General features: G+C 36.2%; 1 protein-coding gene across 7 annotated transcripts in view; it reads left to right on the top strand.

The window, feature by feature from the left end:
- The first annotated feature begins 3,801 nt into the window (after window positions 1-3,801).
- Window positions 3,802-27,773, top strand: part of PPP2R5C (protein phosphatase 2 regulatory subunit B'gamma) — a 67,378-nt gene continuing 43,406 nt past the window's right edge. For 5 of the 7 annotated variants that reach the window (XR_014490797.1, XM_083349179.1, XM_083349182.1 and 2 more), the window contains exons 1-3: window positions 3,802-4,048; window positions 5,847-5,912; window positions 13,602-13,761. Coding sequence is in view for 6 of the 7 variants with exons in the window: in XM_083349179.1 (XP_083205305.1) it covers window positions 4,016-4,048; window positions 5,847-5,912; window positions 13,602-13,761 (259 nt within the window). In the remaining variant the exon portion in view is untranslated. Of the gene's footprint in view, window positions 4,049-5,846; window positions 5,913-13,601; window positions 13,762-19,946; window positions 20,101-27,773 lie in introns of those variants that run through there. The other 2 variants (XM_083349183.1, XM_083349181.1) reach the window with 1 other exon arrangement.

The raw sequence follows: 27,773 nt of genomic DNA, 5'->3' as shown, positions 1-27,773 counted from the left end.
TAGTACCTGACAGACTCAGAAGTAGAGTTATAAGGGATTTGCATGAGGGCCACCCAGGAATTGTGTGCATGAAGGCTTTTGCGCGGAGTTACCTGTGGTGGCCAGGACTGGATAAGGCCATTGAGGAGCAAGTAGCTGGATGTTATCAATGTCAGGTTAGAAATTAGAAGTAGAAAGATAAAAATGTGACTTGGGTATAGAGTTGATACATCTCTGATGTCTAGTTGCTCTTTGAAAATTCAATTGATTTCTCAAAATATGTCTCCTGTTATCATTTTACTAAACATCAGATAAATGCACAAATTGATTTTTGTATATTTATACATGCAGAGGATCAAGTGATTCACGGGGTCAAGTAATTTCTCTCCCTGAAGACTTTTGAATTCACATTAGGCTAAATTGTGTTAAAATCTTGAGATCCACCCTGAGGGCAAAATATGTCACAAGATGCATTTACTGTAGATTCATATGTACCATGATCTTTATTTTCTCTGCCAAAGCATACCTTTTAACAAAAGGCTACAGTATCTAAAGAGACAATGATTCAGCAATGTTTTGTACCATATGCCATATTCTGTCAGATCATTATGAGTGGGGATGCAATTGTCATGGAACAGTGGGATATTTTTGCATTGTTTTTCTCCATGTAACTCAATGGGATAGAAATTTCTTGCACCAGCTTTCTCAGACCTGGTGCCCTCCATATGTGTGGGGATTGTAATAAGACTTTCAGCCACTGCAGTCCCCCATAAATAAAGGATATCTAACTGAAGAAGACTGTGTTTTGCTATTTTGTTTTTCCTGGGGAAATTACAGAATATTACTGACTAGATTGTTCAGGGAATTGCACTGTATTTCATGATGATAGTGTATTTCATGATGACAGTGGCGTATAATTTGTTCCACCACCATAAAAGAATTTCTGTTGTATCTTATATCCCAAATTCTCTCAAGAAGAACTTAATCGCCAAGCATGAACAAATGTCTCTAATCCAAACTACGTAACATACAGAAGACTTTGAATTCTGGACTTGTTTGGAATGGTTTTTTTAAACCCACAAGAGAAAGAAGTTAGCTTTCATTTAGCTCTCTAGCATAGAATTTCTCCAAACTGATAGCAAGGAAATCAGGCTACAATAGGATTTTCCATTTTCCCTTTCATATATAGGGAAAGTATTATTAGCCTCCATTCCGCTCCAAGAAGATTAAACCAAGATGATCTATTTTAGTAAACAGAGCTGCTAATAAAGTGATTCAGCAACCTAGGTTTTCTTTAGGAAGATTTATGGGTATATTATCCTGGCCAGAAATCTTTCCAGATTTGACTTTATTTTAAAAATAACTTCACAATCTCTTCCTCAGACACTGGTTCTCACTGTATAGACTGCTTTGATCTGATTCTTAATAAGATGTTTCTGTTCCATAGAAATAGATTTAAAATATCATGAATTTTCAGTTAAGATATTCAGTGCCTTCTCTGAAAAATATATATTCCAAACAATTACGCCAGGAAAGAAATGCAATGCCTCGACTTACAACAGTTCATTTAGTGATCGTTCAAAGTTACAATAGCACTGAAAAATTGACTTATGACTGTTTTTCACTCTTATGATCATTGCAGCATCCCCGTGGTCCTGTGATCAAAATTCAGACGCTTGGCAACTGACTCACATTTATGACCGTTGCAGTGTCATGTGATCATCTTTTGCAACTTTCTGACAAGCAAAGTCAATGGGGAAGGCAGATTCATTTAACAACAGTGTTACTAATTTAACGACTGCAGTGATTCACTAAACAACTGTGGCAAGAAAGGTCACAAAATGGGTCAAAATTTACTTAACAAATGTTTCACTTAGCAACAAAAATTTTGGACTCAATTGTGGTCGTAACTCGAGGACTACCTGAAGATGTATGCAAGGAAAGTATGCGGGCATCTATTTCTGCCTGAAAGATCTTAAAGGCATCCAGAACTGGGAAAAGCCGGTATTCTCTTCTGTTGAGATTGGTAAGAAGATTGTTGTTGTTAGCTGCAAAGTCGTGTCCGACCCATCGCGACCCTATGGACAACGTTCCTCCAGGCCTTCTTGTCCGGTAAGAAGATACGCAATATGTATTTTTCACTTAATTCCACTAGTGCCAACCTGTTACATGGAAAATAGCAAGTCTTGTGATACCTTAAAATATTTATACTGCAGATATGATCAGATTAGATTATTAAATCCAGATTGCAAGTCAGGGGAAGGCCTGTACGGTAACAAATATACCCATAAATTGTATTCCACGGATTTCCTGCTGCAGCATCCTTGTTATAAGCGTCTGTTTCAAAGGACTACTTGTAACCTGACATTTTAAAAACCAAACAAATTTATCTTTGGATAGGTTTCCCACTAAAAAGCAGAGACATCACCCTGTCAAGAAAAGTGCGTATAGTCAGGGCTATGGTCTTCCCAGTTGCAGTGTATGGCAGTGAAAGTTGGACCATAAAAAAGGCTGAGCGCCAAAGAATTGAAGCCTTTGAACTATGGTGCTGGAGAAGACTCCTGCGAGTTCCTTGGACTGCAAGGCGATCAAACCGGTCAGTCCTAGAGGAGATCAACCCTGACTGCTCTTTAGAAGGCCAGATCCTGAAGCTAAAACTCAAATACTTTGGCCACCTAATGAGAAGGAAGGACTCACTGGAGAAGAGCCTAATGCTGGGAAAGATTGAGGGCAATAGAAGAAGGGGACGACAGAGAATGAGGTGGCTGGATGGAGTCACTGAAGCAGTAGGCGTGAGCTTAGATGGACTCCAGAAGATGGTAAAGGACAGGAAGGCCTGGAGGAATGTTGTCCATGGGGTCGTGATGGGTCGGACACGACTTCACAGCTAACAACAACAAAAAACGTTTCCCAGCTTCTACAGGCAGATATGAAAGAGAAATGTCCACATCCAAAAGTACTGTTTTTGGAAGATAAGATGACTCTTTTATTTTGCTCTAGGAAAGAGAAAGAAGTCTGGAAGGACAATGCAGGAACCGAGCAGAAACGAGAGGACAACAATGAGGGCAATTAACCAGAAGTTGCAGATGCTTCATCACTGAAGGTTTTTAAGAGAAGACCGGACAAACCACCAAAAGGTCCCGTCCAGCTCTACTCTACTAGAGCCTTGGTGGAGCAGTGGGCTAATGCCTCCTTAAGTAACACCAGCTGCCTGCAATTAGTGCAGGTTCGCATCCCACCAGGCTCAAGGTTGACTCAGCCTTCCATCCTTCCGAGGTAGGTAAAATGAGGACCCAGATTGTTGGGGGCAGTTAAGCTGACTTTGTAATAATGCCGCTTGGGGTGGGTGTGAAAGCCCTAATAAGCAGGCATATACACAGAATGAAGGCTACTGCTAAGTTTGTAAGCCGCCTTGAGTCTTCGGAGAAGGGCGGGATAAATGGAAATGGAAATACTCTGATTGAGAGCGGGAATCGAGCCGGCCGGCTTCCACCCGCCTCACGCTGGAACCCAACGTCAACGTCAGTCTTTAAACCACGCCTTCCAGAAGTAGCGGGGGTAGGGGGGAAGAGAGAAAAGGTGTGAGTGGGAGGAGGAAAAAGAACGTTAGAGCCACGTGACGCGGTCAAGCCAATGGAGAGGCGGCCAGCGAGCCCCGCCGTGAAGCAGGCAGGCTAGAGGACTCTTGGCGGCGGCTACGCTCTCCTCCTCTTTCTGCCAGCGCTCCCGGTAGTCGGAGCAGGGGGCGGGGGAAGAGAGACGAGTTCCGCGCGGGGTCTGAAGGAGGGAGCCAGCCAGCCAGCTAGCAAGGAAGTGCGGGAGGCGGGCGGGGAGGGCGAGCCGGCTGGCTGGCTGGCCAGCCGGAGGAGTAGAAACAACTGAAGAAGAAAAAAAAAAGGGGGAGAGAGAGAGAGAGGGAGGGAGGGAAAGAAGGCAGAGGCGACGGGGCCGGCAGCACTGCCACCATCACACCGTCCTTCCCGGGAGGCTGCGATTCCTCGGCCTGGCGGGCCCCCAGACATCCAATCGGTCGGCCATGCCGAATAAAAACAAGAAGGAGAAGAGTCAGGTCAGGCCCGAGAGAGGCAGCGTCGGCCGCGGAGTAGTCCCAGGCAGGAGCAGGCCCTGGGGTGGGGGTGGGCGGGATATTCTACCCAACTGATTGGGCCGAGGCAAGATTGATGGGCCTGGGGGTGGGGAGGCGAAGGGAAGGGAAGGTTACAGTGCTGGAGGAGGAGGAGGAGGAGGGGGAGGGTGTCCCGGCTTATGGGGAATAGGGGTTTGAAAAGATGACAACATCCTGCCCGTTAGTGGAAGGTATTACTTGGGAACGAGTCTTTCCCACCTGTAGCACTTTGTGTGGCACTATTCGTGTATGCCTGTATACACACGTATTTCTTGTGTCAACTCCACCCCCATTCCAAACTGCAAAAAGCACGAGTTTGTACTTGGTGGGAGAAGGAGAGCCTTTTTTGCCTTTGGAGCGCGAAGAGACTTAGTAGATGGCATAATAAGCTCTAAATCTGACAGTCCTTTTATTAACCGCAAGACTCTGTTGATAACAAACGCAACACAGCTCCCCCGTTTTTTGCAAGTGTTGTTTTGGGATGGTTTCTGGATGTCCTAAGTCAGGGGTCGGCAACCTCGGCTCTTTTATGACTCGTGGACTTCAACTCCCAGAATTCCTGAGCCAGCATAGCTGGCTCAGGAATTCTGGGAGTTGAAGTCCACGAGTCATAAAAGAGCCGAGGTTGCCGACCCCTGTCCTAAGTGTTCACTGATGAAAGAGGATGGGGCTTATTTCGGAAAGTGGCTTAGACTGTGGATGCTTAGATGGGGGGTGGGGAGAGGAGGTTTCTTGCAACAGACTGGCAAACTGGTGTGAAGAGAGTTTATGTAGGCAATCAGTCTTGTTATAATAAACTCACTTCCCAAGATTCACTTGTTATTTTTCTGTCTTTCGTTTTGACATGTGTTTATGAAAGTGTCATTGAGCAAGTGTTAAGATTTAAGGTACCGTTTTTCTACTGAAGCAATGTGCAGGGATCATATCTAGGCAATGGTGCAATCCCATGCTTGTGTACTTTGGAATAAACTTTACTGCTCAGTGAGTCTCATTAATTCAAGTATGCATACCAACAGGCTGTATATGTATTAAAGCTGTATACTTTGGTATTTTATTGTTTATTACTGAGTAAAACAGGAAGGTTCACTTCTTGTTGATTAATCCTCTAGTGTTGAATTCTATGGTAGCATCTCCATATATGCTCTGAAATGCAAATGTTTATTACATGTATTTTATTACTTTTTTATTAGAGTACTTTACATACACTAGGGCTACAATTCTACTTGCCCTTATAAATTTCAAAAATAAATATCTAGGGAAATTTGTCTATTGACTGAGGCCCTCAGTTCTTGTTGGCACTTGCATTCTGAAATGGTTTAAACACACATATAAGAGTACAGCTCATCATTTGGCATAATTTTTAAGAATTACAAATGGAAGCTCTTTGATAGGATACTTGTGCTCATGTGACCTCTCTATATTACAAATTTAATTGGGCCTTACAGAGAGCTTAATTTTGACTGATTCTCAGAATTGTAATAAAAATGATGCCATGGATTATTTGTTAGAAATTGATTCAAGTCCTTTAATATTTCATTTAGTCTACTGCTTTTGCTTTTAAAAAGTATTAAATGTTTTCTGTCAATGAATAGTGATTTCAAAATTACTGCTTGTTTGAAAGTAAATGTAGGCCATGTATTCTGTTTGATGTAATTCACATTTTTTTAAGTTTACAAAATAATGACTTTCTAAACAAAATTATACTGTGTATGCGCTTGAATTTTTTTAATCTCAATTTTAGGAACCTCCAAAAGTAGGGAAAAGTGGGAAAAGCAGCAAAGATGTACAAGATAATCTGGATATTGAGGTAATTTTTTAAATGCTATCCTGGAAAAGTATGCTATGTTCTATAAGATTTGAAAGTTCCTTTTTTTGTGGTACCATGATCTGAGTTCTCTGAGTAACTTTAAACAATTTCTCACATTTCCCTAACCTAGTATATAAATTCTAGGAATGATAATATTGGCTTACTTAATTGAAATAATTATTACAATAATATACTATAAGTGTTTTGTAAGCTTAAGAAAAGTTACTGTATAAAAGCTGAGTTTATTATTGAGGATCTGGAGTCTCACCATATTTCAGTAGAACTGCTAAACTATGAATTAATTTACTTGTTCTTTAAGTTGCTTATAAGCTTGCAAATTGTAGTGACCAATATTTCTTAATTAAATTAGAATTCTACCAAACACATGTTTTAGTAATCTGATTGATTTAAAAACTAGTATCCTATTTTAACTAGTCAATAATTGTCTTACCTGTTTTGTGTTTCTTATGTATGCTGCTCAAAAAAATAAAGGGAACACTTAAACAACACAATGTACTGTATTTAATAGTAGGATGTCTTATCTTGTGTTCCCTTTATTTTTTTGAGTAGTATAGAAACTATCCTATGATACTAGGCTTTTTCTGTTCAGTCATTCATCTCTACAATGTATAATCTTGAGAATAAAATTTAAAATTTTCAATATTATGCCTTTTATAAGCTCTCTCCTTAAATATTCAGGGCATATGTTTTTAATATTTCCCTCAGTAATATTTTTGCTCAATATAAATATAAATGTATAAGTAACTTGAGCATAGATTTTAGCTTGGAATTTTTATTTGTGCTGAAATACACAAATGTGCTTGTTAATATTAGAGTAAAGATGTTACAAAATGGACCAGGAACATGATATTTCTATAACTAATAAAACATTTAATAGCATGTCATATTTCTTTAAGCAGGGGTCCCTTTACTAAAATCAAACTATAATCATTCTGAAAGTTACCAAATATCAAGAAATAGTAACTCTAAAAGTTCCTTCAGTTAGCCCTAGCTGAGCAAATAATCTTTGATAAGAGATGAACTAACTACATTCTGCTTTTAACACCACTGCAAAGAGGGTTCTATCTTAATTTTCAGTAAAAATTGATAGTAATGTACTGACAATTAAATAAGGGTTCCACTCAGCAGGGAACAACAAATGTTTGTCAGGAGAACCTAATTCTTCATACTACCAGTCACACCTTGGTTAGACTAACCCTAGTTGTACATTTTGGGGAAAAAATATAGAAGTTTTATGATAGATGCTAATGTTGATAAGATATTTTATGAGAGTTTGGAGAGTTATTTTTAAGAAATTTGCTGAATTTGAACTGGACGTGCCATTATTTAATTTAGATGGTGCTCATCTCCCTGTCCCCAGTGACTCTGGGCAGCTTACAGTAGCACAACAATTATGAATTAGATATTGAAATTAAATAAGATGCTGTTACTTTATGAATCAAATCAAGTAATAATTCTCAATACTAAGATCAAAGTATATTTCCTTTAAGAAAAAAATATTATAAATGGTAGAGATGTTTTGTATCTTGGATTCAAAACAAAGGATTTAGAGCAGCTGAAAATATGCATGCTGCACCTCTTGGCACCTTAGAAAAACAGTCTTTTCCTGGTTTCACATGATAGCCGTGCAATCCCAGGAAAATCATATTTGAAGCAAGGAAGAGCCAGTACATTTTCAGGCCTCCTTCATATAAATGTGTACAAAATTTTCCTGTAAGAACATAGCTACCATGTGACTTCAGGAAAAGATACATCATTTTTAAGGAGGTGCTGACAGATATATTCATGCCTACCCCTATTCCAAAGCAGTTTTTCTGCTTCAGATTCTACACATGCCTAGTAAGAATCAACACTGTATATAAGTTTCTTCTCAATATTTCCCTTTGTGCAGCTTTCTTGCATTAAACATTTCTCTGATTTTGATAATGTTTTCCCTGTTGTTCTACAGTCATATAGAAAAGTCTTCTCTGTTGCTGGGGAGAGTAGAACTAAGGAGACAGGAGCATTCACAGAGATCTGATTGAATGTATATTTGGGTCGGCTTCCATAGCTGTTTTATGCAATTCTTAAAACCACCAAATGCTTAAGAATTGTATGTCATTTAGTATTGCAGGGCATTGTACATGCTGAATTGTGAGAAGCTGATGAAGTGCTGGTTTAACATTCTGATACAAGCATTTTAAACATGGTACATATTTTGTCTTTTATAGAAGTACATTGTACATATGTACATGGAAATACTAATAGAGAAGCTTATTGCCCAGTTTAAAATTAAAGATCTATGAAAACAGAGAACTTGCATATACAAATGCATTTTATCTCTGGATATATATATAGAGAGAGAGAACTTAAGAATCCTTTTCCAAGTAACAGATTTCTAGGATATACAGTGCAGTTTGACCAGTGAGTGTTGTAAAGAGTAATATAATTAATTGAACATATGCATAGATGTGCTCCGGACAATAGAACTGAACAGGGTAACAATAGGAGAGCTTCTGCTGGATCCAGCAAAGGGATTATTGCCTTGTGATTACTCAGAAGTCCTTGGGAAGCAGTGGTGTGCAAAATTCAGATATTCATTTTCCTGAGCTCAAGAAAAGGCACAACCCCTGAAGTTCTCAATAGGTATATCAAAGATACCTGCACTGAATCCAAAACTCTTGCCTGCTTCATATCTAAATGCCAGACATTTCTAACTGAAAGCAATATTTTATAGTTGTTCAACAGAAGCTATAGTTTTTGATATGGTAGGATATACTGTAGTGTATAAGAACTGTAATTACCAGCTTTGTCATGAATTGGTTCAGCCTTTTTTTAAAAAAAAATCGTTCTCAAAAATTCTAGGGAGGAGTCACAAGCAATTTAGAATAGGGTTGCTTTTTTAAGCTCACCAAGCTCGCATAGGCTCTTGCTTTCACTGGGCAGGCCTGGAGCCCACTTACATAGGTAGAGCAGAGAACAGGGGCATATGCAGAGGGAGAGCAAAAAGGTAAAGATGATAGCTTCAGTTATCAAAATGTGGGGCTTTGCTCATTTACTCTTAGAAACAATGTGGTCTTTTTAACACTCTCCATAGATGTTCCAAAGGTGTTTTTTCAGGAGGCAACTGAACTTTCTTCTTTTTCTTCTGGTAGAGAACAGAGTCTTGAGTGAGTTTTGATAGCAGTCACGTTTGCCTGTGCATGGCTGGTGCAGACAAAGTAGGATCTTGATAAAATTCATTCCTGCTGTGCCTGGCCAATCCTGCAGCGGACTTGCACAGGCAAAGCAAAGAACCTGGAGAACTTTGTATATATTGCTATGTACTCCTGTCTACCCATCTCTAAAAACCAACTTATCAGTCATAGCAGCTTTATTATTTATTAATCTATCAATCCAGGGGATTACAAATTCTTTTATCATGTACTGGTAAATTATAATGCCTGAAAATGTAAAGATATATCGTCCTTTTAAAACACCACATAAATCTTTGTGTGGCAATAGGAGTTGCGTTGTTCCATGATCCCATTTTACCTTGCCTCTGGTACTGCCACCAACACTTCACCCCCATTTTTATTCTATATAAAAACTCTCCCTTGACTCCTTGTGATTATATGGGTACAATATTTGTGTGTGTGTGTGTGTGTGTGTTTGTGTGTTTGTGTGTGTGTGTAATATATAGAGATAGATATCAATATCATAGATTAATATGAAAAGAGATTTTGATTGATAAGTACCTATATAAATTATCACTCTATTTCAATTTTCATATCACTTTCTAAGAATACTTGTGCACTAGTGAAAGAAACTATTTCAGATATCATGCACAGTTATATAAACATTACAATGTGAAATTTCTAAAACCAAAACAAAAGTAGATTTAATAACCAAACTTGCAGTTCAATTTGGGTGGCAGGGCAGGGGTTGGAACTACATATGATGGGATGTAATGCTGATAGTAAATCTAGTATCATACTCATTTTCTCAACAGTATCTAATAAAATATAAGGCATCATATCTGATTGTTTCTAATATTTAGGCAGCACTAATTAAGTAAAGCTGAATTGGGGTAAATTCACATATTACACTATATGTTTTGTCAGATGAGATATAGGACTGTCCTGGTTTCAGGAAAATTTCTGCATGCTTCCAGTGAATATTTTAGTTATCATTTTTCATGAAATTAGGGTTGTCAGCACATTGTTTTTGCACACCCAGATATTTATAATTCCATCCAAAGAATAATATTTTTTCTTTGACCAGGTATTTTACTGTATTGATATAACTATTTTTAATTGCTTGCAAAATATGTAATAAGTTTGGTTTCAGACTTGTCTATCTAATCATGTCCATATGTGAGGACGTTGTTGGAAGAACATGTAGGCTTTAAATACTGGGGCTTTTTTCCACAAAATTGTAGTCTTCTGCTTTACTTTGTACACTAAAGCCAAATCTTCCTGTTATAATGGATACTGTTTTATTTTATTTAGCATGGTAGTCTGTTAAAACTAGTATATCTTTGGGGAGATTTGACAAACTGTTATAAATATGGAATGATTAACTTACTTTTTCTTTGCAACTATTATTGGTCATAAACTTGGATCTCCATATAGTACCATTTATTGCCTTGCTTTGGATTCAGATTGAGATCATTCTATCATTTAGTCCACAAGCATTGACTTCAACACTCTTGTTAATAATGATACTGCAAAGGCACCCATGTTAGTACAACTTACTATACTTTAACATGCCACAGCAGTAGCAATACGTAGCCATCCTTGGCTGATGGCAAGAATATGAAAAGGGGTCGGGTCTGATCAGAATCTGGGTTAGACACTACCGGAGCTTTCCAGAATAAGCTACAGATTTAACTAGGATATCTGAAAAGTATAAGGATATCTGAAATAAGGGAATGGTAAAAAAAAACTTCTATATTGTTACAAAAAATGCTGTTACTGGAATTCAAGCTTGACTTGAAGGGAGACTTTACTGTTTATTCTAAAAACAGCATGGCTAGCTATATTTTCTTGTATCATGTTACTATTGTTTTAATAATGTTCACTGTCCAGTGTATAGTAGATGTTTTCCCAAGATTCTTCTTTTCCTTCTTTTGGGTGTGCCAGTTTTATATTAGCTACCATGAAGTATATTTGAAAAAATATACATGTGTTAAATCATGGTAGATTTGTGAGCATTAAGTGCTTCTGTATGTGTGTCATGACTGTATGTGAGATAGAGAAAGCAAGTAGGTCTTGTATATGTTGTTTTGGAAGCCTTTGTGATATAGGAGGCTATATTACAAGGCAAAGGTAAAAGTCTGCTGCTTTTTTGGCTTTTTGTGTGTTTGATGGTAGATTTATAGGAGTAATGAATGATGATTCAGACCAATCTTGTATAATGAAAACAAACAATCAAGAATGTAGAATCTTGACTATGATGAGTTCAAATTCATTATTGTCATATTTGCTTTGGTATATTTACATTTTTGTATCCATAGTTGTGAGTTTAGTTCCACAGTTATGGAAATTAATATTTTAAAGAATTAGACTGTGAATGATCAGTATCTGTAGTTTGTTTCTTACCGTATTCCTTTCTTGAGCATGTATAAAAAAATCAGCATTGAAATAGTAATATTATTTCAGTAGTTTGTTCTGTAGTTTGCAAAAATATTGCAAATAATATTAGAAAAAATCCCATTTCAGAGTATAAAAATCATTTTATACTACAATTATAAGCAGTTGTCTATGTAGGTAATTATATATGCCAAAATTTAATATATTGTAAATCTAGTTTCCTCTATTGGAGATGGTTCAGTTTTTATGACCAGAGGGCTAAGTTTATTGTGACAATAAAGTCATAGATTTGAAATAAGTACACTAATGCAGGGATCCCAATCCTCTTTGAATCACTTGTGCTTTTGAGAATGTGCTCTGGGCAGTCTCCCAGAAAGTTCACCATGGAAGACATGGCCAGTCACAAAATGGTTTGATGTGATTTAAAGAAAATGTAAAAACAAAAAATTAAATCACAAGGCAGAGATGAAATCTGAATTATAAAACAGAGACTTAAGGTTTGGGATCTGCGTAATGTTATAGCCAAATGCATTTTGTTCAAGGCTTAAAGATAACACTGGGAATAAAGATGATTCTAGAGCTGTTAACAGCAAGAGAGGGGCCTATCAGCACTAATTTCAGCACTTCTGACTTATTAATGAGAAAATAATATCTATAGGAAGAAAAATTGTGCAATTTAAATAGCACATTGAAAAAGGCTTCTCTGAAAGTTAACATTTAAAAAATACATTCTTCAAAGGAACCCATGAAGGCAAAAGCCTTCACTTTGTAAGGGGTAGGGAAAGAATGCCCTGTGATTTCATCTAATTTTCTCCTTTGGTAGTAGACCATGAATCACATCTTGTGATATTTTACAACATCTGTAAGGTTGTCCCAGGGAAGTATCACAAAGCAGTGGCAATGATTTTTGCTAGTATAGTTCAACTCTTGACTGTTATACTAATTTACATGTTTTCATTCAAAAGAGAAAGGTACAGTACATAGATAACAGTAACTATTCCCATATTAGAAATAAAAGCTTGAACATGACTATTATCATGAATTTCAAGATAGTCAAAATTATTCTCTCTGGAAATGGGAACGTATGGTGCTGTTGACTTAATGCTATAAGATCTGTAGCTCAGGGTTAAACTCTGGGGTTCTTGATGCTTGAAATTTGGTGGCTTTCTTGCAGATGTTTCATTACCAACTAGGTAACAATGCTACTGATGATGTTACCTAGTTTGTTAATGAAACATCTGCAAGAAAACCATCAAGCTCAGAACACCAAGGACCCCACATCTATAAGATTTATTTATAAACAAAAACTTTGGGAAAGTGGAATCTTGTGGAATCTTGCATGAGCAGCAAACCAAGTTTTTGTAGATTCTGTGCAACAATTTTTGCCTTCCTCTAAAGTTGTAAATTTTTTCAAACTCATTGAACCAGATACTATAGATATTAAACACTTCCAGCAACTTTAGTAACTTTCTTGTCTATTTTTAAAAATTTGAATAAAAGAGAAAAAGAAATCAAAATATATTAAAACCAGCTTGTAGACATTTAATCTCCAGACTTGTGTGATGGTTTATTTTGTAATCCTGAATTGCAAATAGAGAAAGCCTAAAGAAAACCAAGCATAGGATCATTATAAGAAATACTTTTCTAAAGAAAAATGAACAATGGACATCACTATCTTTCTTAAGAACCTTTATCTTAAGGATTTTGATGATAATATGGCATTTGTTCATTTGTATCAGACATATCAAACTCGCGACGTCACGTGGCGTCGCACTACATATCGGAGCTTTTTCCCATTGCCAGCAATGGGTGGGCACGGTTTCCTTGTGACACGTCCGACCCACAGACCTGCACTTTGACACCCCTGATTTATATCTTTGCTTCCTATCACTATGTATTTTAAAGCTTCCTGACTTTGCTTCCTATCACTTTCTTAGGCACAAAGCCAGCTGGGTGATCTTAGGCCAGTCACTCTCTCACCCCTAGGAAGATGACATGGCAAACCACTTCTGAAAAAGCATTGTTAACAACATTAAGCTTGCATCAATAAAATCTGTTGCTGCCTAATTAACATCCTTTTTAAGAAGTCTCATGATGTTTTGCTTTTTAAAAACAGATTTCAAGCAAAAAAGCGAATACTGTATCATCTGCAACACAGTTATCTAAAAACAAAGTAACCTCTACACAAGCTGCAGCAAAGAAAGAAAAACGGCAGAGTTCCTCAAAATTTAGTATTGCGAGTAATAGAGAACTCCAAAAACTGCCAGCTTTAAAAGGTATTTGCATTTTTTTTCACATATATCATCATAAACGCAGGTGGGAATCCCAACAGCGGGATCAAGAAGTTAGTCAAGCCTGTGAGATACTAATTTATTGTGGATTATTTTTTCCGCAGTTGTCTTTTTTTTCCTTTTTTGTTTCTTATTTGTGTTATGTTTGTATGTCTTTTTTATTACTTCACTAATGTTTTTGTTCAACACCCAGCCTCACTTTGGCATAAGGGCCAGACATAAAAATTGAAATAAGTAAATGTTGGTTGTAGAAAAATTGGCAATATAATGTATTGTTGTGGATTCCTTTAAGCTCTTATAGCAGAGTTTCTGACATTTTTCCTTCAAAAATCAGATCACAGAGCATTTCTTGAGTTTCCATAAGTTTCAAGAGTGCTTAGCCGGGTGGTTCATATGCTGCTGCTAAAGAAATGGCAAGATTATTGCTTTAGGACAAGCAGCAGAGTATGGTCCAAAATTCATATGATAACATTATGCTGTGATAATGACTGAACTTTGGTGCTGTTTCTTGATACGGTAAACTTCAGTGTGCTGTCTAATGGGTATTTATTTATAAAATATATTTGCCCTTAAGTCATATTTGCTCAGTAAAAATAATCATGGTTTCTGGGCATGATTGTTGATTTTCTTTTATAAAAAACAAGCTTTGATCAGAAGATAAAAAATGGGGGAAGGAAGCAAACCATGGAGAACACACAACTTCATAGGAACAGTGAGGTAATCACAATGCATCATTATTCTATAGTATGTTTTCTCTGTATAGGTTTAATACTTTCAAATTTTGTGCTTGTTCAGTTAAAATAAAAAAAGAATAGGTTTGATTTCTCTCCTGAGGCTATAATTAATATTATCTTGTGGGATGCTATTGGTCTGTTGAACCTAAAAACAGTTTTCATTTCTTCATGTTTCAGTAATACTTGACAAGTAATACATATGGCTTAGCTGAAAGAAATAGAGAACAGTGAATAACAAAGAAAATGGAAAATATCTTTATAAATATTTGTTTGTTTTGCAAAAATCTTGGATCTGGATTACCATTAACCTGATTCTGTTTTTGGAAAATGGGTGCAGAGAATGTAATTTGCCCAAAGTTTTGCCGTCTTGGCAAAATAATATCTTAAATCCTCTCCATTGGATTGTATGTATTAGGATCATTATAGAATTTATTACATGATAAATGTAGATGTCCTACCTTTATTTCAAAACCTGATGTTACAGTCATCTAACTTTTCTGCAGTCCAGTTGTAAAAACAAAATATTCATATTTAAATGAAATGAACTGGAGCAACTTTCTTCTAGTTGCTAGTATTTTAGACAATCCAAAAATGTACTGTGCATTTTTTATACAATCTGATGAATTGCTACTACTTAATACCAATTTCACATGTTAAATAATGGAATATTTCCTACATTAAAAATCCTTATTAAATCAGTTTTAATGTTTAATTATTAGAGAGTCCAATTTAGGACTGATTTTGCCTTAAAAATAAAAGTAATCACCTAGCTCTAAAATGTATATTACATACCCTTCAAAGTCCAGCTCACTTTTTTTTCAATTCAGGACTTGAGAAATGGATGCACCTTTCATAAGGTCAGTTTTAAGGTAGGCAGCAATTAAATTGTGCCTCATGGACATGAGAACGTATGTTCATTTTGCCCCTTTATTTTAGCCTATTAAAGTATAGGCTAACAACAGTGTTGAGCTAAATTATATGGTGTGCTTTGATTAGAATAGTGGCATGTGACATGCAAATGACTGAGAGCCTCTTTAATTCCTTTTTGCTAGAAAGCCCACATTGCATGTGCATCAAACTCTTTTTAATCTGGATGAAAAAAATAATTGGGAAGTGGTGAAGACAAAACGGATATGCACTTTCTAAAAGGAGCATTTTGATAAAATGTTCAGTGTACATACTGAGATGCTGAGTTTCTCTTATTTCTCTATCCCTTCATAGAGTTTTGTTATTGCTCAGTTAAATGCTGTTATCTGGAAGGATATACAAAACTGTTACCACATTCCAAAAACTTCTAATTTGACAATTAACTTTCTAAAAAAAAGTATATAAGGTGTATATTTTTGGTTCTGCGTGGTTTTTGAGATTACTAATATGACAGTACTAACTTTGCTTGGTTATGTTTTTAAACAGTGAACTGTTTATAAGAGTCAATGGTATTTTATTTCACTTCTGAACTTGGATAAACAATGAAATTTAATTTGCAATGTAGCATACTTAGGAAGATAACTTATATTTAATATAAATGGTTTATTAGAAAATAAACTGAAATACGAGGGATATTTTAAGTTACTGTCCATTTCCAAGAAGCCTAAGCATAATTTAATTTTTGACCACTGAAAGGCAGATAATGGCTGGATTTTTATATCATGCTAAGCTGTAATAGTACTATGGCTTATCATAATGTGGTTTCACATGTGTGCCCCAGATTGCTATAGTTTATTCAATAAACTGATTCAAATATCTGGTTTAACACCAATTCTAGCTAATATTAAATTTAAGTTACAGTATTTATTTTCATTATTCAAATTGTATGAAGTTCCTGATTGTACATTGTACATGCTACAAATTGGAATAGACAGATGTAGTTCTGCAAACATAGCTATCCCTTGCTAATTCTCCATAAGTCTGTAGTTGTCCATGAACAGATTGAAACATAAGGGAGGTGGAAATTGTTGAAGTATGGATTATAAACTGAAAGAGAATTAAATAGAATATTTAATATTTAGAAATAACACTAAATAGTTTTTAAAGGATTCCCAAGTGGAAAGTGGAACAACACAGTGGAAATACAGCATATTGGAGGGAGAGTCCAGAAATCTAAGCTTTATTTAAATAATTCAAATTTACTCTGTGTCTAAATGGGGAACAGGGAAGGACCGAATAAACTCTCCCAACAAAGAATTCCACAGCCTGAATGAAGAGGCTCTCTGCTGTGTAGTTATATACAGGTAGTCCTCAACTTACAGTCATTCATTTAATGACTGTTACAAGTTACAATGGCACTAAAGAAGCTGACTTATGACTGTTTTTCACATTTAGAACCATTGCGGCATCCCCATGGTCATGTGATCAAAATTCATGTGCTTATCAACTTATTCATACTTAGGACAGTTGCAGTGTCCCAAGGTCAGGTGATCACCTTTTTGCGACCTTCCATCTCTTCAAAAGACTAACACTCTTAAGACTTAATTTTTATGCTTTTATTTAATGAAGTTAATTATTTATTTAACAGCAGTTTTACACATTTTAGCCCCATTGTGTTTATAAACTTACTTGCTTCAAGAAGATAATGTAATATAAACCAGGTCACAGTCATAGATAGGAGAGCCTTTCACAACTTCACATTGTGTGCCCTTTGGACTCTTTTTAGGATCATGAGGTCCTGTGTGTAATAATTCATGCCCTGGTCATCTCTTGGTTGGATTACTGCAACACACTGTACACGGGGCTATCCTTGAAGAGTATTTGGAAGCTATGACTCATACAGAACACACTGGCATGGATAATTCTGGAGGCCCCTAAAGTGACATATGTAACCCCTGTTACTCAAGCTGCACTAGTTGCCAGGTGGCCTGTCCCACTGATACCAGCAGAATAAGCTTTCCATGAATCTCATCTGTCAAGGAATTTCGGCTGGTGGAAAACCTTGCTCTTCCAGCTGCCCTGGGTCCCAACTGGGGGTGCTCTATGGTGGGGATAGCTGACAGGGTAGAGAGAAGATCTCGCCCCCATGCTGCCCATCCTCTTGATTTCTAGTTTCTATTTAATTCTTGTTAATTTTAATCATTTTTATATTTTTATCATTTTGAAAGCCTCCCAGTGACATGGGCAGCATATAAATTTAATAAAATAAATGAGGCATGTGCATGCTTACCTATATGATGAAATTGCACTCTAAACAGTAAAATACTAAGGAAAGTACCCCACTACATTAAATTAATTGCTAAAAATAATACTTATGATGAAATATAGCTAATTCTTCAAACAGTGATTCTTATAAAGTTATTTCTATGAAGTTAAAGGAATATTTTAAGCATAATATTTTTCACCATTTAGATTATCTCCCCCCCATATCTTCTTAAAATTCCCATCAAGCCCTCATCATAGCTAGATCTCTTAGAGGTATGGTACCTGTCTACATACATACAAGTAGTCCCTAACATGTTCAATAGGCTCTTTGACCTTAGTTATAATTTTTAAGCCTTGTTGCCTGAAATAAGACCCTAATCAGTTGCATACTAAAGGCTTTCTTTTGCCTCCTAAGCATCCAATGTGCCAGTTCCATGCTAGTGGATTCCTTTTGATGTATATGCTTACTTTCTTGTAATCTTTTCCCTTATTCCCCCCCCCCTTTGTAATATCCTTCTTTGCTAATTATCCCAGTGCCAGGGTGAGCATGGCAAATTGGGGGGGGGGAGGGAGAGAGATTTCCTCTTTTACCTACCTCCTTGTAAGTTGAGTTCTGGAAACCTTTCCTGCTATTTGGGCTCATCTAGCTGTTTGGGGCTATATCCTTCTGATGCTGTAAGTATATTCAGGAATGATTTGTCAAGATTTACTAACTTCTGGCATCTTCCTTAATGTTCTTTGGTATCCTGCAAATTTTAAATTGTCAATGCACAAATTAATGGCAACATATGTTTAAAGTGCTGTTACTTTTGCTTGCTTATTTACCCATACCAAGGGAAAAAGAAAAAAACCTCAAGTTTCCTTCATCTGAAGGAAGTAGCAAAAAGGAAAGGAAAGGTGAAGTAAAATTATAAACAGTTGCAGTCATGTGATTTTCACTTAGCAACCACTTTGTTGAACAATCAAGATGCCAGAACTCATTGTGTTGCTAAAGGAGGACTACTCTATAAAATCTGATTTGCACCTTTTGAAAATGATTAAAAAACTGTTTCAGAACTCTAAGTAAATGCAGTACTTCTCTACTATTTATAGATAGTAGAGCAAGCGGCGGGCGCTTGCACTCGTGCGAGCTTGTGCCAGCCCAGTTTTGAACAGTAGTGGGTTGTAGCCTGGGGGTTGGGGAGCCCTGGTTTACAAAATATCATAATATATAAAATACAAAGATGATACAATGAGGCAAAAATGTTGTATAAAACCATGTGCTACCAAACTTGTAATCTATAGGTAAGATAGATAAACACTGAGAGGAGCTTTCCAGTAATTACCTATACCAATCTTATTTTCTCAATCATATGCATACTATCTTATCCATTTGTCCATATTCATGAAAAGAGAACCCATTTGTACATAAATTATTTTCTTTCTCCCTCTGTCTTTAAATTCTATCCCCTGAGATTTGCATTAGTGAAGAAGAAAAATTTTCAAATTCAACTAATAAATTGGGTCTTGGCTTCTTTTAAATGCTTGATTGTACTAGTCAACTCTAAAAATAATTGGTCTGTAATAGATAAACTGAAGACCAACAGCAGAAGGGCAAATGTGATAAAGAAACAGAATATTTTTTCTCCATGTGAAGAAATAATCAGATATAGGTTCCTGAAAAAAGAAGTTTTTTCTGCAAGCAAACTTTGTGTGCTCTCCATGCCATAATTGTTTTTTTTTTAAAAAAAACATATGAATAAATTCAGTGTAACTCTGGCTTTGAAACTTTTCAAAGAAATTTACATATGCATAATATGTGTATTCTGGGGATAGGAGAAGAATTTCATTTTTTTTTCTGTACAATGTTGTGGGAACTTTTGTAAAGCCCTAAAAGTCTAGGCATAATATTTGTATATTTGATGTAAGTTCATTAGAGAGAGGAAAGAGAAATGTTTAATATTTATATCAATGCAATTAAAGTAGAAATACATATTAATCTTCTGAATGTATGAAAATCCTTTTTCATTCCTAGTGTACTTAAATATATTTACGCTGCTATACTCTGCCCTTTTTTGCTAGTATTTTCAAAGAGTGATTTAGATTTTCATTTACTAGTGATGAACCAGACGTATGAGCAAGCTGACAATATACACGCTGAATGCACAGTGACAGTCACACAGAGAGCTCTTTTCATTTGCGGCTTTCTAGAGTCATTTTAAGTTGATGTAGATAGCCAATCAGCTTCCTCATCTCTGCTGACATCACTAACTAGCCAGTTCCCTCCAGCTGCAGAGAGCTTCAGTTTCTTTTTTTTTTTTTAAACTAAAATGGAGGCTGGTTTCTTGCCTTAAGGAGTACACGGCTTTCTCTGCTGAAGCCTAAATGTTGACATGTAATAAAGCTGGCAACAGAATGGTGGTAGAAGCAGCCAATTCAAATGGGCCGTTCCAGCCTGTGGCCCTTTTACATATTCGAGGTGAGTTATTTGTGTTTGAATGAATTGTAACCTTCTGTCTCTAGCTATTGTGATTCTCTGGTAAGGAAAGCAGGAAGTCTTTTGTAGAAGAATCCATTTTTGTTTTGATGCAGATTTATTAAAGTTGCAAGATTATACATCAGGGTTATAGTTTATTTTTAAATGATTGAACAATTGGGCGGGCTGCTTGCAATGTTAAACAGGTTTTACTGCTTTCGACCCTGCTGCTCCCCTCCCCTCTTTCAAGCTATGCTGATGTCAAAGGATGTGAAGTCACTATCCCAAAAAGCTGTTTGTGAGGGGTGGATGAAAGAGAGCCAGGACATTACAGATTTTCCAGAAAATTGCAGTTCTTTAGGACATAAATAAATTATAACATACTTAATAAAATGATTTTTGTGCGAACAATGACACTTTCTTTTTAACCGGCAATAGAGTTTGTCAAAGTACTGAAAGACACTTTCCATTACATTATCAAAGATGTGTAAAATGCCTCCCCCCCCCCAAAAAAATCTGTTATTTGTATAATTTGTCATTGATGGTGATTGTGCATTCCTGTCTTTTATGCTGATTAGTAAAGGATGAGGAAACGTGTTGCTATTTTGAAATCTTGGAGAGCTACAGAATGCTGCATGTGGCAGAGAGTTGTTAAATTTTCTTGGAATTATTTCCCTTTTCTATTTAAAATACTTAGGAGATTGGTGGTAGCTTATGAAGAATTGAGACATTGTAATAGTAGTTCTCTGTTATAAACATACACATATACAGCATTATAGATTTTACTTTGAATCAATTAGAAAAATATTGTAATTATAGACTGTTACATTTTTGTTTCTTATATTTTTGATGTATTCTGAAAAGAAGCTTTTGAAATGCTGGATGCAATGCTTATACTATGGCGTTTTCAAGAAGTAAATTTACAATTTGAGTTCTGTATGTATTTTGATCCTGCCTTCAATTTGTATTCCTATAATATGGAATGCAAAAGACAGTAATATTCTGATCTTCAGATTTTAGTTTTCATAATTCATTTCCATGGAAAAATGTGTTTATATGTGATACTGCGGAAGGAAATTATAGTTATTTTATGGTAACTTATTATTAACCAAATTTTAATGTGGTAGTAGATATTTTTGAAAAACTTTAATGTAGGATTTTATTTCAAAATCTGCTACACAGTATAAAACACCTTTCTAGAAGATAGTGTATATTTATGTCCCTTACCTAATAGGTTTCAACTACTTAATTTGAATTTTTTCATAAACCTATTAATTCTGTCCATCAAAATATGTATTATATTGTAATATGGCTCTACAATTATAGTTAGCTTACTAAATAATTTTCAACATGTAGAATAATTGCTGCTGCACAAGTAGACCCACCCGCTTCTACTTGCAGTACAGAGGTATGACCTCAGATTCTACTCTAGTGAGTTTGGGGAGATGAGACAGCTACATAACAGTCAGAGGGAGCATGGACACTGCTTATAGGTAGCACTTGGCAGCAAGTGGATACAATTGGATTTCATCCACAGGCTGAAGTTAGCTGAACTACCCAAAATGCTGATGTTATGAAATTAAAAAGATGATCAAATTGTTGCTCAGGAAAAAGGCTTCATTTTTATTACTCAAGAATATGCAACTGCAGAAAAATTACTTCATTACAACAAATGAGCTAGAAATATAGGTATTAAAAATATGGTTTGTTGACTCAAAAATTCTTCGTTTCCCGTTTCTATTGGGTATATTTTATCATGTATTATGTAAATAGAATAGAATAGAACTGAACTGAACAGAACAGAACAGAACTGGAAGGGAACTTGGAGGTCTTTTAGTCTAGCTCCCTGCTAGAGCAGGAGGACCTATACCATCTCAGACAAGTGACTGTCTAGCCTCTTCTTAAAATCTCCAGTGATGGAGCACCCATGATTTCTGGAGGCAACATAGAAAAGATCTTGTTACAAGCTTGTAACTTGTCACTAACAATTTTGTTCTGTGGTAACAGAATGGTTAACAGATAAAATAGCAACAGATAAAAACATACTAAAAATAAGGAATATTGTAGAATTTTGTGGATTGCTTGAAATGGGTGCATCGCAATGGTAGTTTTAGGATTGGTAAATTAAGAAACAAACCCTGTATCTGCTCTGGATATATTATAGATAGATCCAATCCTCATGTAGATTTTCAGTGTGTGTATGGTGCTAGAGGGAGAAAAGAAGATCTTTGAAAATGCCGTTCTTTTAGGAGATAAACATCACTGGTACATATTGTATGATTTCTCTGATGTTGTTTCTGCCGTATTATGATAGTAAAAGTAATGTCTACTGTTAATTAAGATTAATGAGATTTAATATATTACAAGGACACTTGGGTTACAAATATGTAGATGGGCATAGTTTAGAGAACTATCAAGCCACTATAGATATTGCTTGTAAGAAGGAGGAAATGCTCCTAAACTTCCCACTTTGGAAAAAAGGTCACGTAGGAAGAAATGTTTATTTACTCTGGGGAAAAAAAGTACTTATTATTAGACTGGCATTTAAAGTAGACCCTTGGCAATCCTAGCTACTGAGAATCAAGCTGCTTTCATATTCAATATAGTTTTTTTAAATTCTTCCTCATCAAATGTTTCCTTTTTTTGCAGAAAAGCCTTTTCATGATTGATTTCAAATTCACTAATATTATCTTTTTATTTTATATAAAATGCAGTACATTCAGACTCCATACACAAATGAGTCATAAGTATTCCTGTGCTTAATGTTACTGAATTCTGATTTCTGTCAAGCTGTGGCTGTCCTATGTTTCTCTCCATTCCAAAGTAACACACTTTTAAGAAAAAAATACATTTTCAAATGAATGGAATTATATAAAATAAATACAAAACTAAGCATCTGAAATCCATAGTTGGCAATAGCTTATATTAGGAAAAAATACAGATGTCACAAAAAAGGGTACACATTATCAAGTTTATTAAAATACCTCATGAAATACAAGAGTGTTGGTAGCCTTATCTCTGTGTAGAGAAAGACTCGAAGTAAAATGTGTGCACGGACACACACATAGTCACATTCAGCAATTGAAATGTAAACACATAGTTCAAATGAGTCTTTAACAAGATTGATGAAGATTACTGTATGTGTAAGAGGTAGAGTGGGAAAAATGTCTTAGTTGCTTACATAGCATTGATATCAGTTAAACAGCTGCTTATTTATCAGTTTGTGGTAACTTCAGCTGTAGAATAGTCTGTATCATTCAGCTTGCTGACCTGCATTGAAAAGGAATTTAATAAGCAATGTGTATCATATAATATTAATTGGAGAGTAAAGATAGAATTGCATCCTTACAGTGATGGCAATTTAAAAATGAAAAGCTGTATGCTACATAAAAAGCATTCACGTGACATTGGAAAATAAGGGATTTAAATATTAAAAAGATAAACATGAATGCTTCTAAAATTGTTATAGGGTATTAAAATGTGTTTACTGTAATTACAATTTCGTGTTCTTATAAGAAATATTGCTCAGTACAAGAATTCTTAATAGATTAAATTTTTACTTTAAATATCAGGTGTTAAGTTCTATAGATGTTTAATAAAACAATTTATCATACCATTTTGAAATGTCTGTTATAAAATGGGAAATAAATCAGCTTTAGGTGGTCAGTTTTAGGTATTAGGTATGCTAATTTGATATGTTCAAGTAAGGAATGAGAAGTGCAAGAGTGAAATTTGCTAACAAAACTTATTTACATAGGATGGTACAGTCAGAAAGTAATTGCAAACAGTTTACACTGCAGTTAAAGGTATTCCATTAATTTTGAATAAATTGTGAGTGGGTTTGGATGTGTACATGGGTTAATTAGCATGTGAAAATAAGAGGTATATGCATTTGAGCCTATTCATGTTCGGCCAGACAATTACTAGCATGTAGGATGTTTCAAAATGTTTGGATGCTTCTACATGTCTTCACTGTGTGTGTGTGTCTATGTCTGTGTCTGTGTGTGTATAGAATAACTGATAGTTTAGCTTGCAGTGTTAAATAAATTCATTGCTTAATTTTCTCCTTAATATCTGTGAAATGATATATTGGTTTTGTTTATTTGAGTATTGTTTTCAAGGTTGTTGTTGAACTAGAAGTAACTGTTGCTATTACTAATATGAATTTGTGTCACATTTTAGAATATTAAAGGACTTCATATACAAGGGCAATTTGGAAATAAACCTCCGTTTGGTTATTAATGACAGACACTCGCAGATATAAAACTTTTATTATACACATTAGAAAACTACAACATTACATTACTTTTTGACATAATCGCCATTCAAATTAAGGCACTTGTCATAATGTCTTACAAACTTTGAAATTCCTTAGTAGTAGTCACTCGGTGCCAAATCTGGGCTATAGGGGTGGTGGTGGTGATCAAAAACATCCCAATGGAACTGCTTCAAAAGTTCTTGGGTGTGTCTAGTGGTGTGTGGACAAACATTATCATGAACTAATATCACACTGAAAGTCAGCATGCCCCGACGCTTGTTATGGATGGCTCATCTGAGTTTTCATAACGTTTCACAGTAGGCTTCTGAATTGATGGTCGAACCATGTTCCATGAATTTCACTTGCAGTACTCCTTTGGCATCTTCACATTTGGCAGGATTTTCTATGGCACCACTTCCAGTGTGATATTGATTCATCATAATGCTCGCCTGCACACTGCTAGATGACCCAAGAAGCAGTTTTGTTGGGATGTTTTCGATCACCCCCCTCCCATAGCCCAGATTTGGCACTGCCTCAATTTGAATGGCAATTGTCAAAAAGTAATGTAAAGTTGTAGTTTTCTAATGTGTGTAATAAAAGTTCTGTATCTCTGAGTGTCTGTCATTGATAACCAAATGGAGGTTTATTTCTAAATTGCCCTTGTTCATTATTTTGTACTCTTAAACTGTATTTTATGTATAGTTATACAACTGACCTCTTGATAGAATTGGGAAGAACACCACAGGATTGGCGTTTTCATTGTGGTAATCCTACAATACCTGCAAACTTTATTCAATTTTATCCTTTAATTGAACATTGTTCATGATAACCAAGAAAGAATAGAGACAGATATCATTCTATAATTGATCATTAGGCCAATTCTTTTGAAGATTCCATAGTTTAGATACATAAACAGTTTTGATTTAAGAATTGATGTGATTAGAAAGCACATGGGACACTTCCACTTGAATTTCAGGAGCATTTTATAACCACTTCATATCTATAAGTAATACTATTTGTTTGTTTGTTTATACACTGCTTCCCAGCAACTATGGGTAATTCACTGAATAATAATAGAATGATGAAAATAAAGAACAAAAAATAACACAAACTGAACAACAACCACAGCAAACCCACATGATTGTGTGGGAGCTTCAGTTGTTGCTATTTGGGTCTCAGAGGGAACCTCCTTCCAGTGTGCAGACACAATGACATAGAAGGTACACTTCCAGGATCTTCGTAGATATCATTGTTTAACTGAAGGAGGGCACCAAACCTGCCAAAGTGAATTGGGCAAGCAGATAGTATGGGACACATGTACTTCCTCAAGTAACCAAGCCCTATTTCATTTAGGCCTTTATGGATAACCACTACTAGTACCGTGATTGCACCTGATAGTAAACTGGCAACAAATGCAGCTCACAGAACAGAGGTATTACATAGGCATACTAAGCCATGCATATCATTGCCCACTTTAGTTTGGACAAGTTGAAGCTTCTGGGTGGTCTTCAAGGGCAGGTCTATGTACAGGTGTATTGTGGTAGTCGAGCCATGAAGTGACTGAGTATCTATCTAGAGAGAAATTCCTCGATGTAGGAGAGGATGCAACTGGTATACCAGATGAAACTGAACAAAGGCCTTCCTGGCCACAGCTGCCACCTCCTCACTGAGCAGGACTGTGAGTTCAGAAAGACACTAGATAATGCTCCACTCTTGAGTGGGGAAGTGGTATTCCATCCAGGATTAAGATGGAATATCCCAAATATGGGTGGCCCAAACACTCATAAGCTATACTCAGTCTTAGTAGGACTAAGTCAGAGAAGAGTCCTGCCCATCCACATCTTCTCCATGGTCTCACACCCTCCCCCCCTTTCTTTCAGACAACAATTAATTTGACTTGAATATTGCTAATATTAATTTTAAAGATTATTGCTAAAATATATTTTTCTAAGCTTTTTAGATTTTCTTTAGACTTACATTTTTAAAAGAAAATATTTTTATAACTTCACCAGCCTAGGGCTATACCAAGAACAAAGCCTTGGTTTGTGCCCTAATAATATGTTAAGAAGAAAGAAAAGGAAATAATAATAGAAAAGGGGTGAATCAATAACTGTTACAAACAGAATGCTATTTAAATACAGATGAGATAGGTACTAGATGAATATATCAAAAGATTAATAGGAATCTTGTTCAAGTTCCACAAATGGAGATGCAAACAGTGCAGGGATTTAAGGAAAAGTATTGTATGAGGGAAACAATTTTTTTTCAACAATGTACAAGTAAATTTAAAAGCCAGATGTGAAACTAAGAGAAGATCCGAAAAGGAAATATTTTCATTATCAAATGAAAGCCAATGAGAGCAGTAATTGTAATGTTTATTATAATGTTGTAGGGAAGAACTGACATGATTTTTAATGGACTGTTATTTATTATTAGCATATGGTGGTGTTACAGAAGTCAGGAGACCACAATGCTATTGCAAAGTAGTAGTTTGGCTTTCCAAGGCACCAGATCTGTTATAGGACATGTTTCCCAAAGTGCGCCACAGGAGGGCAACCTGGCTTTGCACCAGATAGAAAGACAAGTGGCTCTTCCTGCAGCATCACCCAAGGCCCCTCACTTCCTAGAGTTGCTTCGCAAATGGGTGCCGCAACTGGGAAGGTTCAGGACCATCAGGAATCTGACTGCCTGCACAGAATACCAGCTGGTCTCCTCACTGAAGTGGTCCCTATTTATCTACTTGCATAGAACATGCTTTCGAACTGTTAGGTGGACACAGGCTAAGGCAAGTGACAGGACCTCACCCTGCCATGCAGTCCTAGGTCTTGAACCACCAAAGCTGAGACCATCTCCAGCATCATTAAGCCACTGAGCCACTGCACCTGTTTTAATGGACTGAAATACATGGCAAAAATAATCAGAGATACAAGGCTGATGCATGAGAATAAAAGAAAGGGATATGTGGGAGAAGTTTTAAGAATCTTACTTTATTAATGAAAGGATGAGATTTTAAAAGTTTATGGGCCTTATTATCTCCATTCCTTACTAAAATCCTGGTCGTTCTGACTTGTTTTATCTTAAGTTGCTATTATCAGATTAATTGCATTTTATTTCTTTGAATACAACTAAGTAATGTTCTATAGCAGAATTCCCCAACCTTTCTGGCTTTGCAGACCGGGGGTGGGGGTGTTGGTTCCGCACTAGGGGCGGGCAAGTATGTGTGTGTTGTGTGGCTTCATTTGCATGAACGGCGGCCATACATGCCTGCAAATGGACCGTGTGTGCACGTGATCTATTCACACAAGTGGGGATGTGTGTGCACGCTCTCCCGCAGCTTCAGGCAGACCAGTTTTAAACAGCTCACGGCCTGGTTGTGGGCCGGGGGGTGGGGACCCCTATTCTATAGTTTGCACATTAT

The sequence above is a fragment of the Vipera ursinii genome, assembly GCF_947247035.1.
Source record: "Vipera ursinii genome assembly, chromosome: 1".
NCBI classification, from domain to species: Eukaryota; Metazoa; Chordata; class Lepidosauria; order Squamata; family Viperidae; genus Vipera; species Vipera ursinii.
Note: the sequence above shows the minus strand (reverse complement) of the source record. Positions and strands in the feature narration are given on the sequence as shown.